This window comes from Manis pentadactyla, chromosome 4 (assembly GCF_030020395.1).
Source record: "Manis pentadactyla isolate mManPen7 chromosome 4, mManPen7.hap1, whole genome shotgun sequence".
NCBI classification, from domain to species: domain Eukaryota; kingdom Metazoa; phylum Chordata; class Mammalia; order Pholidota; family Manidae; genus Manis; species Manis pentadactyla.
In genome coordinates this window covers 152,538,920-152,551,447 of record NC_080022.1, presented here as the reverse complement: position 1 = coordinate 152,551,447, position 12,528 = coordinate 152,538,920, and the positions used below count along the sequence as shown (strand labels likewise).

At 39.9% G+C, this 12,528-nt stretch overlaps 1 protein-coding gene across 6 annotated transcripts in view; it reads right to left on the bottom strand.

The window, feature by feature from the left end:
* AP2B1 (adaptor related protein complex 2 subunit beta 1) overlaps positions 1-12,162 on the bottom strand; it is a 161,398-nt gene extending 149,236 nt beyond the window's left edge. For 3 of the 6 annotated variants that reach the window (XM_057501215.1, XM_057501216.1, XM_057501218.1), the window contains exons 1-3: positions 11,740-12,043; positions 7,069-7,128; positions 1,372-1,477 (exon numbers count right to left, since the gene is read on the bottom strand). In XM_057501215.1, coding sequence (XP_057357198.1) covers positions 1,372-1,477; positions 7,069-7,105 — 143 coding nt within the window. In that variant the 5' untranslated portion in view covers positions 7,106-7,128; positions 11,740-12,043. Of the gene's footprint in view, positions 1-1,371; positions 1,478-7,068; positions 7,129-11,739; positions 12,047-12,088 lie in introns of those variants that run through there. The other 3 variants (XM_057501213.1, XM_057501212.1, XM_057501214.1) reach the window with 3 other exon arrangements.
* Between the last annotated feature and the right edge of the window lie 366 nt (positions 12,163-12,528).

Sequence of the window (12,528 nt, the reverse complement as noted above, 5' to 3'; positions counted from 1 at the left end):
ACTGATGAATCATTGTGTTGTATAATTGAAACCAATGTAATCTTCTATATCAACTATACTTCAACACAAGAAAAAAGAACAGTCAAAGTTCTAGTGGTAAAAATTGTTAAGTACCAACCTATAAAGCTAGAAACCTGAACTTTCCAATAGGTTAGCCACTAGTCACATAGAGCTACTGAGCGCTTGCAATGTGGCTAGTCTGAACTGTGATGTGATGTCTATATAAAACATATACTGGATTTTGAAGAGTTGGCATGAAAAATATGTAAGAGTTCATTAATAAATTTTTAATATTGACTTCATGTTGAAATAATACTACTTTGGATATACTGAGTTAAATAAAATATAATAATTACGTATAAAGCACTTCTGCACAGCAAAGTGTGGTGGCTGACTTGAAAAAGAAAAGCCCTTGCACAATTGTTTGAAATGGGGACACCGTATTTTTGAATGACTGACATACTTCTAAATTTTCTGGTAGGACATTAAAAAAGTAAAACAAATTAATTATTTTATTTTATTTAACTCAGTATATCCTATTTCACCACATGGATTATTAGTAAGACCTGTACTCAAGATTCAAGGTTTAGCAAAGTAGAAGTTTCAATGCTTCATGAAGGACAGACCTAAGTGAAACTGCCTTTTTCCTGTAAAAACACAGTGGTGAAGAATATACATTGACTACTGTCATAGTTTGGCATCACTGCCTTGATTTATGCTAAGGCATCAGAGGTACAAATGGCAACACAGTGAAAAAGCAAAGTATTATTATTATAAGAATAGATATGACCTCATGGACTCGCTGGAAGAATCTTAGGAATCCTGAGAGGCCTACAGATAATCCTTACTTAATTCAAAATGCTCTTGATATATCAACTACAAAAAAAAAGAAGAAGGAAGGGGAGAAAAAGGAGGAAAGGAAGGGAGGAAGGAAGGAAGGAAGAAAATAAAAAAACCAAAAAGACCCAATGCATTTTGTTAACATTTGTTTTCATCTTGAATTCAGCAACTGAATGTAGAGCTGTAAAGTTAAGGGTACTGACTTGAGCCAATTAAAGAACATAAGAGTTTCTGCTTCCCAGTATATTTTTATCATCTTCTAAAATTCAGGAACAGGTTTGTAACTGTGCCAGCTCTCAGGTTTTATGCTGCATGTATGCAACAAAATCAAACTATTTATTCTGCCAAAACAAGATCAAGAAAGCTTAAGCCATGAGTTAACAGAGAAGTAATTTCCCTTATGACGTTTTCAGTGGGACAAATCCATTTTCATAGGGTCTATGATTATAACAGTTGTCAAAGAAAAGCAGTAAAAGCCATAAAGTAGGATATGGGTCTGAAGTGACCAACGGCAGGGGTGACCACCCTTACCTAACATCCTTCCCCACAGTCATAGCAGCAATCACTTTCTTCACAGCCTCCTTCCTCTTTTCTTTCTTTTCATTGTTGAGTTCAGCCTTTAATTCAAAGATTTCTCCTACAAGAAAACAGAAGGGTGAGGTCCCCAAACGGGAGAACCAGAGCAGAACAGTGTACCACATAACAAGTAACACAACAACACCAGACCAGAGGCAGGGCAGTAACTGAAATAAAAATTTTTCAGTTATCGGATAGGTACAAGTCAAGTCCCTAGAACATCAACTGACCCACTGATGAGGATACCGTTTTTTAAGGTATGGCCAAAGAGGAAGGTACAATCAAGATCTGAGGAGGCACAGGAGTGGGAAAACAGATCTCCTGAAATCTTAACACCATGAGGAAAAAATGGCATCTGCGGGATCACCTCCCATCAGAACTGCAAGATCCTAGGAGAACAATACACGCAGACAAGGAAAGGGTTCACAAATCATTGTCTTCAAGCCAGAAGAGACTCCAGTTATCATATCATTCACCCACTCTCAACTTCACAAATAAAGAGCCAAGGCTCAAAGGTCACAGTGAGTTAATGACAGAGCGAGCTACCTTCGAGCTGTCTCTCCAGACTGCTGAATCCAGAGGTTCTCAACCTTGGCCACCCACTAATATTACCTGGGAAGTATTTAAAAATAACAATGCTCAGGCTCCACTCTGGACCAAATAAATCAGCATGTCAAGGAGAACTCTTAAGTTCATATTTTTCTAAGTTCCCCCAAGCGATTCTAATGCACAACTAGGATTGAGAATCACTGCTCTCTAATTAGAAGCCAGTGGGTTTTAAGGCTTCATCCTATTCAATCAATCAAACAGAAATTATAATCTTGAAGTTTCAAGAATGGTACAAACCAGAGTCATTTCTAAAGGTCCAACCTGAGTGACCCTCGGGCCCTGCACTGTGAAGGCCAGGGGAACTATAAGGCCCAGGCTCATCTATCTTCAGAAAGCTGAACCAGAAAAGAGAAGGTAACAATCCTTGCTGTTTTTAAAAGAAAGAAAATACACCACTAAGCCCATGAAAAAGTAGACTACTCCCAGTTCAACCTTCCATCTGTACGCTTAAACTCTGCTACAATAACTGCCTCATTTCCCTCCACCTTTACGGCTGCTCTTGATGTTCATTTTAACCAGACCTCATTCACCAGTTAGAAATAGAGGGGGCGGCAAACTATGTGATCTGCTAAAGCCTCTAAATGGGAAGGATGAAACTGGCAAGAAACACACAAGTTGAGCACTAAAAAGATTTATTACACAAATAGCCATGGCCAACAGGACAACCAAATCAATGTTACAAAAATCACTGATTTAATGGACAGCTGCAAAAACAGCTGAACCAGAAAAGCTAGACCTTTTAAGAGTCAGCTGTCTCTTCACCAAGTCCTCTGCTGCCAAATCCAGCTCTCTGGGTTCCCATCATTTACTTTCGGGAACTGTAAAGGACAAGCAGTAGGGTTTCAGAAAGTCTGCACTGGGACTAGCAGCAGGACTTAAAGAATCAAAACAGGATGTAACTGAAACTATTCCAACAGCATAACTTAAAGAGTATGTTCCAGTGGCAGTTCTGGTGGGCGATGTAGGAAGTAAAGGGAACTCGGTCTATCCATTTTTTTCTAAATGTGGTGGTTCACCCAGGTATGATTCAATCTGTAAGTCTTAAACTTAAACAAATCCCTGAATTAAAAAAGGTTACCAGGATCCACTGCAAGAGAAGGAAGGTTTGAGAAGTTAGGTGAGTTTTAAAATTAAACCTTTCATGTCATTATAGAATAGCTTGGTCATTAACAGAATAAATAAACACATTTCAGAATAAGAGGTTCTGAAAAAAGCTGAAAATGAGTGACAAGGGACTGATGGTTTTGGGGAGATATAATTAATAAAAATAGGGAATAAGCTGGGTGGAGCCAAGGAGGGCCACTAAGTCAGACATCTATCTCGTACATACCATTAAATTCCTATCTTTTACCCCTACTCCTCCCCCTATAAAAATCTACCAAACATGGTTAGCAGCTAGCAATGGTTCTCAATCTTGGTTACAAATTAGAAAAACGTGGGGAGATTTTAAAAATCCCCCACAACTGGGCCACATCACAGACCAATGAAATCAGGATTTCTGGGGGCTCACCAGTATTGTTTTAAACTTCCTAGGCGACTTTAAGGTGCAGGCAAGGTTGAAAGCCACTAGCAGCTGATACACTTCAACAACTCACTGTGGAGGTTTCTGTAATGTACCCTTACATACCTCCAAATGACAGAATAGGACTGACATATTTGTGTTTTCTAGAAAATGTTCTGGAGCTCCTTGTTCACTCCAGGCAACTATAGTATGACCTATTTTTCTTTTATTTTTAAATAATTTCAAACTTTTTTTTAACAGTATTTTTTTTTAGTATCATTAATATTCAATCACATGAGCAACACTGTGGTTACTAGATTCCCCCCATTATCAAGTCCCCACCACTTACCCCATTACAGTCATTGTCCATCAGCATAGTATGATGCTATAGAGTCACTACTTGTCTTCTCTGTGCTATGCTACCTTCTCCGTGCCTCCACACATATATTATGTGTGCTAATTATAATGCCCCTTATTCCCCTTCTCCCTCCCTTCCCACTCACCCTCCCCAGTCCCTTTCCCTTTAGTAACTGTTAGTCCATTCTTGGATTCTGTGAGTCTGCTGCTGTTTTGTTCCTTCAGTTTTTGCTTTGTTCTTATGCTCCACAAATGAGTGAAATCATTTGGTACTTGTCTTTCTCCACCTGGCTTATTTCACTGAGCATAATACCTCCAGCTTCATCCATGTTGTTGCAAATGGTAGGATTTGTTTTCTCTTTATGGCTGAATAATATTCCATTGTGTGTATGTACCGCCTGTTCTTTACCCATTCATCTACTGATGGGACACTTAGGTTCCTTCCATTTCTTGGCTATTGTAAATAGTGCTGTGATAAACACAGGGGTGCATATTTCTTTCCAAATGGGATTGTGCATTCTTAGGGTAAATTCCTAGGAGTGGAATTCCTGGGTCAAATGGTATTTCTATTTTTAGTTTTTTGAGGAACCTCCATACTGCTTTCCACAATGGTTGAACTAGTTTACATTCCCACCAGCAGTGTAGGAGGGTTCCCCTTTCTCCACATCCTGGCCAGCATTTGTTGTTCCTAGTCTTTTCTATGGTGGCCATCCTAACTGGGGTGAGGTGATATCTCATTATGATTTTAATTTACATTTCCGTGATAATTAGTGATGTGGAACATCTTTTCATGTGCCTGTTAAATCATTTCAATCTTAAAGGGAAGTTGCAAAATTCCCCAATTGTTAACACTGGCGCCACATTTGCTTTACCATATTTTAGATTTACATATTTATTCCCTGAATCATTTAACAGTATGCTGCAGCCATCATGTCCTTTAGCTCTAAATATGTCAGTGTATAACTCATAAGAACAATTATCTTACATAACCAAAATATAATGATCAAAATCAGGAAGTTTACAATTGATATGTCACCATCATCTATCTTTAGACTTTATTCAAAGGTCTTGATAATGTCCTTTATAGCAATTTTACCCCTACCCTGCTGTGCCCAGGATCATACAATACATTTACTGTCATATCTCTTTAGTCTTCTTTAATGGGCAACAGTTCCTCAGCCTTTGTGTTTCATGATAGTATTTTCTTTTAAGTACAGGCTAGTTATTTTATAGAACGCCCTCAGTTTGGGTTTGTCACAGGTATTCCCTCACGATTACACTGAGGTTAAGCATCTTGGCAGCAAATTCTTAAGTGATGGTGTGTTCTCAGTGCACGACATCAAGAGACAAATGTTAATTTATCTACTGGTGATGGTAGCATGGAATACTTAAGGTGGTAAATGCCAAGTTTTGACACTGTAAAGTTACTATTTTTTCCTTTATAATTAGTAAATAATCTGTGAAAAGGTAACTTGGAGACTATTTAAATATCCCTTCCTCAAAAACTTTCACCCGCTAGTTGGTTTAGCATTCATCAGTGACTCCTGCCTGAATTAGTTATGATGATGATTTATGTGTATATACATATATATTATTCAATGAGTTAGAGTTCACCGTGATCTCTTTTTTATATGATTAAACCATCTCAAATTTGGCCAGTGGGAGCCCCTTCAAACCACATCGCTCCTTGACATGTCCCATTGTTTTTTCAGCGCTCCCCCCCTTTCTGGTACAAGATGTTATGTTCACCTAGTACTCTGCCTTGACCCTGCCCTGGAATCAGCCCTTTCTCCAAAGAATCATGACTCCTTTTAGTGGGAAATGATATTTAGAAAACAAGATCTAGGCATTTGGTATACTCTAACTTGAAAGAAATTAGGGCATTTAATAGTAACTCTATATATTTTACAGTGCTGAGAAAATCTGACTCACACATAGTAGGCACTCAATAAACATTTACCGAATAAATGAATGGAATTAATAAATCAACGTAGAAAGGCTCTGCAAAGTGTTCAAGACGAAAGACCAAACTCAGTTCAATCTCACAACAGTCAGGAGGCTGAGGCCAGTAAACATTACATGGAATAACAAAAAAGATAAATTCTGGGGCAGAAAAGCAGTCATATTTCAGCCCCTGGGGGAGAGGAGAAAAGGTACATCTGAGAAGGTAAGCTGTTGGAGAATAAGAGGAATGCTAGTTGGTACCATGCCCAGAATACTTCAGTAACTATAAGGATGACTGAATACAATAACACAGAATTCTGATCCTGAGGAGTAAGTAAGCTCAGCTGAGGCGCACAACAGCCTGAGAAGGGCTAAACTGGCCTGCTTTTGATGGGAGGGCCATGTACATAGCACTAGAAACGAACTTTGTTATTTAGGAACAATTTTACAAAAGATGAGGGATTTGGACTTTTCCTAAGAACGCTTACTTTCTAGCCCCACAGTCATATGTAAAAACAAATATGTTATTTCTCACTACAAAGATGGACGAGCTAATAAATTCAAATTTATTAATCAACAGCCTGACTTTAAAATCATGGAATTGACTCAAATGGTTCCCTATTTTAACTACAAAGAATATATTAAACAAAGCCCAAAAATGAGGTGGATCTGTATGGAAAGATGTAAAAACATCACATTTCTATGTAGTTTTGCATGGCCCCTTTTTTGTTAAAGACAGAAAAATGTTTAAACTGTAAGTATTAATATATGCATTTATATGCACAGAAAAAGACTGAGTATACACACCTAGTTCCCCTCAGGTACAAGGAGGGGAAAAAGAACTTTCATTTTTATTTTTTATATATCTATACTGCTTTAATCATATTTCTTATAAAATGTTTATTTCCAAGTAAAAAAATGAAAAGAAAAGAAACATGCTGCTTACTCTTTTCTTCTCAGATCTATCAATTTTCAACGGATCCGTGTTGGAGCCCTTCCTTTCACTAAAACATGACCTTTAAGTCAAAATGATGTACAGCACAGTCTTATCTTTAGAAACCTATACTTCAGGAATTTACTCAAATATACTTTTCTGTAGAAGCAGAAGGTCCTCAATGAGACTGTGGATGTCTACTTATCTGAAGACGTCAAGAACTTTCCACTCGTGGCAATCTTATACCACAACTTTTGAAGAATCTCAAGAGAACTCAAAAGTTCTTTGATCAGGTTTGTATACTTACCTTTCTTATTTGTTGTGAAGTACTTGGAATCTGTCATGGTTTTGGATCTTTAATGTGCACCTAGAGCAAGAAAAAAGAATTCCTTTATCCAAGTTATTTATGTCCAGCAAGGCATTTGATTAATTTTAAGGACATTTGTAAGAACTTCGGTATTCAAAAATGGGTATCTTCTTATCACCATTACTTGTGATTCAATAGATGCAAAGATAAAAGAACTTAACTCTTGCCTCAAGGAGCTAATTGGGGCAAAGGCCAAATAGAATGGAGCGATAATCTGAACCTATTATGGCTTTGTGATTTTATCCACAGTTTTCTACCCAAAGCCTAAAAGACCTAAAACTAGACCTTTTTGTCTTGTAAATACACCTTCAGTTAGTGACTCAAACATTTAAGATAGGGAAAAGTTGTTTTGAAAGATTTCCCCATTGTTTTCCATTCAGGAAAATATGACTTACTTTCTGCCTCAAAATGGAGTCATTCCAAAACATGTATTCTGAAGCAGTATAAGGTCTAAAGAGAAAACAGTTCTGCTACCCTACTCATCATTACAGGCAACTTTCAATGAAAGGAAACTCTTTCAGAAAAAAAGCCTAAATTAATAGGAAGTATTCTTCCCCCAAAAGCATTTTAGAGAGGTAAACATGCTTTACACATGAATTCTTTTTTTAATCATGGTTTTCTTATTTGCAACAACCTACACTTAGCCTAACACTATTCCCAAAGAATAAATATCAGATTACACATAAAAACAGGGCAAAAAAAAATGTGACTGTTTTTGTCATATTTATGACAAAAGAGAATCAGAACTGGTGCTAAAACTTAAAAGAACATGAGTCCCAGACTCAAGGTTAATTCTGCTGTTCCAGTTCCAAGGAGAATTAATCCAAGGGACACATGGCTCTACCAGTAAAACAAAAACAGTAGCAACTGGTCACATTTCTTCCTAAACAATGACACAATGTTTTCTCATTTGAAAAACTCCAAGACTTTGTCCAATGTACTTGATTTCTCTAAATACATTAAAATTTTCTTTTAATAACATTCCTTCTGTACTCAAAAATGAGTATCGTGCTCCTTATCACAATCACTACCAATACTTACTACCAAATTTAGGACAGATACCCTGGCACCTGCTTGGTACTGTTCGGTCAAGAACGAGTGACATCTGGCAAACTTGAGTGATAACACATTTGGCAAACAACAGTAAATATGGATCTGAGAGAAAAGACCTAAGCACTAAAGAAATCAGTGTAATTAAGGAAAAAGAGCCAGATAAACATGAAATCATGAAAAAAGCCTGGCTCAAATCTGATCTCTAAATGTGTTACGTGGACACTCTAAGGGAAATTAGACTCATAGGCTATCTCTTCAAGCAGCTGCTTCCTATTTAGTCTTGGTTCTTATATAAGAATGTTTTGGTTGAACCAGAATTTCACTGATTCACCTTGTAAAAAGAAGTGAGCTAGAATTCACAAATATTATAGAATGCAAAAATTTGTTTTCACAGTATTTGTCATAACTAAAAATCTGTACCAGGTTTGCCTTATGCAATACTTTATCATAATGCCTTTCCAGCAAAAATTCAAAGAATGGTATAATTTAATCAATTCACAATGTAAACTAAATGTGAAGTGAGCAAACTGAAGAAAGGAGCCCTTCACATAAGAGACCTGGAATAAATCTGGTTACCTAATAAGTATCCAGAAATGATTACTGAGCCCACCTGGACTCTAGGCTGTTACAGTCTGTCCAGGATGTTACTATGCTATTCTAAGGCCCATGGGATCATCAACATTTAGAAGCTGCTGAAGACTTAAAAACAAAACTCTGGAATTTTTCACCCAGTTTCTTTGGAAGGCACAAGAAATTCTTCTGTATTCCAAAGCTCTCATACACACACATTAAATTCTTAACAGTTTTCACCACAATCTGTTAAACACTAAATTAACCTAGTCTTAAATCCTACCTTTATTAGTGACCCACACATTTCACTACCTCCCCTAACAAATTTCACTGTCAAGGAATGTATTCTGTCCTATTCACACTGTGAGCACAGTGTTCTTAACCAGAGAATAATGTGCCACCCACAAAATTTCAGCAAGAGCGGGTTATCAAGCAATCTTAGATCCTACATTAAGAATCCCAGCTCTTAAAGGGAGAAACATACTCTCTGAGCTCACGCTGTTGTAACACAGTAATAGTATAGAGCTTACCCATAATGACTTTATCAAGTTAGTTCCTGCCTTAAGCCCAAAAGAAACTCCCTGAAAGTCTAAACAAAAACGAATGAGAAGAGGTGGCAGTTGCAAATGCCACTGAACTGTTCACTTCAAAACAGTTGATTTTATGTTACATGAATTTCATATAAAAATTATATTACCTATATATTTTTGAAAAACTTTGGAATACAGTTGAGAGAAGGCCTCCTCCCTATACAGATTATGTATCTAGATTTAACACAACCTACTTTCTACCAAATACAGCTTGTGAAAGTCTCTTCTCTTCCTATACTCCTACCAGTTCTCCTAAAGAAAATAAGGCCAGAAAAAAATTAATAAGGTCTTAATTTAAAATAGGTCTCTGGGAAATTACAACTAAATTAGAGTTGGTGAGGCCACTAAACCCCTTTTTACACACAGATGGAATTTACAGCCTGGTGCTCATAGTGAAAAACTGGCCAGAGTAAAGTATAAAGCGGAAAGGTCATTCCAGCAAACTTCTATTACAAGGGTGACAGGCGGTAATCAGCTATTTCGATAATGCTGCAAAAACAAAAGTATCTTCAGTTATCATTTAGCTCATAAGATATTATAACTGATTTCCATTTAAACATGACAGACTCCAAAGCAATTTGTTAATATTACACAGTAAGGAAAAAAGAGCAAAGCTTAAAAGTTTTACATCCAATTCTTAACTGAAATACCACTAAACTTTGGAAAACTTAAGCCTGAAAGTTAGCAAAGAAGGAAGGAAAAGGAACATACCATACTCAATTCATTACATGTTCAGCTTGGTTCAAACCAGTGCCTACAATAGTACACATTAAAATGTGGATGTTCAAAAAAAAAACTGGAAGAACTGGACTTTCTTCAGTCTCTTAGTTCACAGAATGTTAGGTTTCTATTAATTTTCACCATCCAACTTTCAGTGAGGCAGTTGGAACACACTTTCCTCTCTGCTTCCTTGGGAGTTTAAACTGTTCAAATAACCTGCGAATAGTTCTCACTTTACTGGCACGCTTTGTCATCACTGGAATGTGTTACACGTTTTGCTGTACAGCTGCATCTCCTTCATCCGCTGCTCTCTATTATTACTTTATAAATGTACCCTGAGGCTAAGCAATTGAGGTATACCAGGAAAGTAACTAATGATTTAAATTTTTTCTCATTCAGACCACCTTTTTTGTCATTCTGCCTTTTCTAAACTTACTGCCTGCGTTTTCTTTTAAACCACAGTGATTATCAGGACAGTGTTTGGCATTTAAAAAACACTGCTTTAAGCAGACAGACTCCACGAACGGACTAGTGGTTACCAAAGGGGAGGGAGGAGGGGGGAGGGATGGAGAAGGGGACTGAGGGGTATTATGATTAGTGCACCTGGTGTGTGGGGGGTCACGGGGAAGACAGTTTAGCACAGAGAATACAAGTAGGGACTCTGTGGCATCTTACTACACTGATGGACAGTGACTGCAATGGCGTAAGGGGGTGGGGGGACTCAATAATGAGGGTGAATGTAGTAACCACATTGTTTTTTCTTGTGAAACCTTCCTAAGAGTGTATATCAATGTTACCTTAATAAAAACAAACAAACAAATACTGCTTTATAAAATCCAAGTTTAATGAGGCATCAACACTATTTACGCTGGATAATGAAGCAGCCAAGTGAGTACACTAAAAGCCTGCCCCTCACATAGAAGACAGCTCTGAAAACAGCATGAATAAATTCTTTGGATTCAAAGAATACGAAACAGGAAGTTCCAGTTTCTTTACCTCTGCCTTAATCTACAGCCTTTCTCAAACTAGATCATTCCTGATAAACCCAGAAAAAAAAAATCCAGGTCTGAAATGTAACCCCCCTCACTTCCCACTCTCTCACATCAGGTCAGTTTTGGAGGTTTCTCTTCCCTTCCCCCAAGTGTCAGGAATTCATCTTCTTTTCCTGGGTGTTCAAGATTCTACAGATATGTCCCTCCAATACCAGATGGGAAAGAGGAGTCCCTTAACCTTTAACTACGGGAGACGGGCGCAGATTGCCCACCAAGCGACCAACCTCTGGGGAACCCCTTTTCCCTCATGCTGGCTGGGCACGTTCCCAGTCCCTCAGTGAACGACGCCAAGACGTTAACAAGGAAGGTTCTCCCCTTGGCCTCTCGCTTCTACCGGCCACACCCCTGGCCTCTGGCCCTGCTAACCCACCGCGACTCTTCGAACACATCTCCCCCCCGGTGCCCCTCAACTCCCAGCGACCACATCAGGGGAGCTCCTCTTCCCAGAACAGCGGCGGAGTCCTTCTCTAAACCCCCTCCTCCCATCGGTCACACCCGCCGGCTCACTCCAGCCTCAACGGTCACGCTCCCAGGATCTCCTCTCCCGCGCGTGCCTGCGCCTAACCTGGGGTTCCCCTTTTCCCCCAGTGAGGGACATACCCCAAAGTAAGCTGTCTTGGACTCACCAAGGGCAAAGGCGGGGCGGCAGCTGCCTGACGGCGCAGCCAGAGAGGTGGTCTAATGGTTTCCTGCGCGTCACGATTCCTCCAGGTCTAAGCCACTGCGCAAAACCCACTTGCCAGGGACAAAGATGGTGGACAGTTACGTCTCACGTCAGAGGACCTCGCCTCGCGAGTAACGTCATGCCCGCAGGGGCAGTGCGGGCCGCAGGCTAGCGTGGGAGTGGGCCAGGGCCCCGGGCTTTGGACTGGGAAGGGTAAGGGGTCTGAAGCAGGAGTTTTAAGGCAACCAGGGGCTTGGCGTCACGAAGAGCCGCTCTTCCGCTGCCCTCCTCTACCCCGACCCCTAACTCACCAGAGGGAGAGGGGAGGGGTCGAGGGCTACACGGCGACAGCGGGCTTCAGACCTACGACGCGACGCAGCGGCCTCCCGGCCACTGACAAACGGAAGCTCCGCACTCGTTGCCCGACGCCATGACGTCGGTTCGGCGCTCTGGTCCGCCCCCGCCCCATGGAGCCAATCGCAAGGCCAGCGGAGCCGCGGGGCTGGGCCTGTGCTCTTGGAAACCGGACGATTTCCAGTTTAGGAGCCCGCCTATGGTTCGCGAGCACCAAGCGCAGAGGCGTCCTTACTGCCCGCCTCCAGCAGGGTTTGCGTCAGAGTTAGATGCTGTTCTGGGTTGCTGACCTTGCCTGGCCTCAACACCGTAACACTGGCGCAGTAGCTTGGCCTCCTTTACTGAAGTTTGCCCACTTGCAAAGTGGGACCAGTAATGCCTACTCTATTTTGGCCTC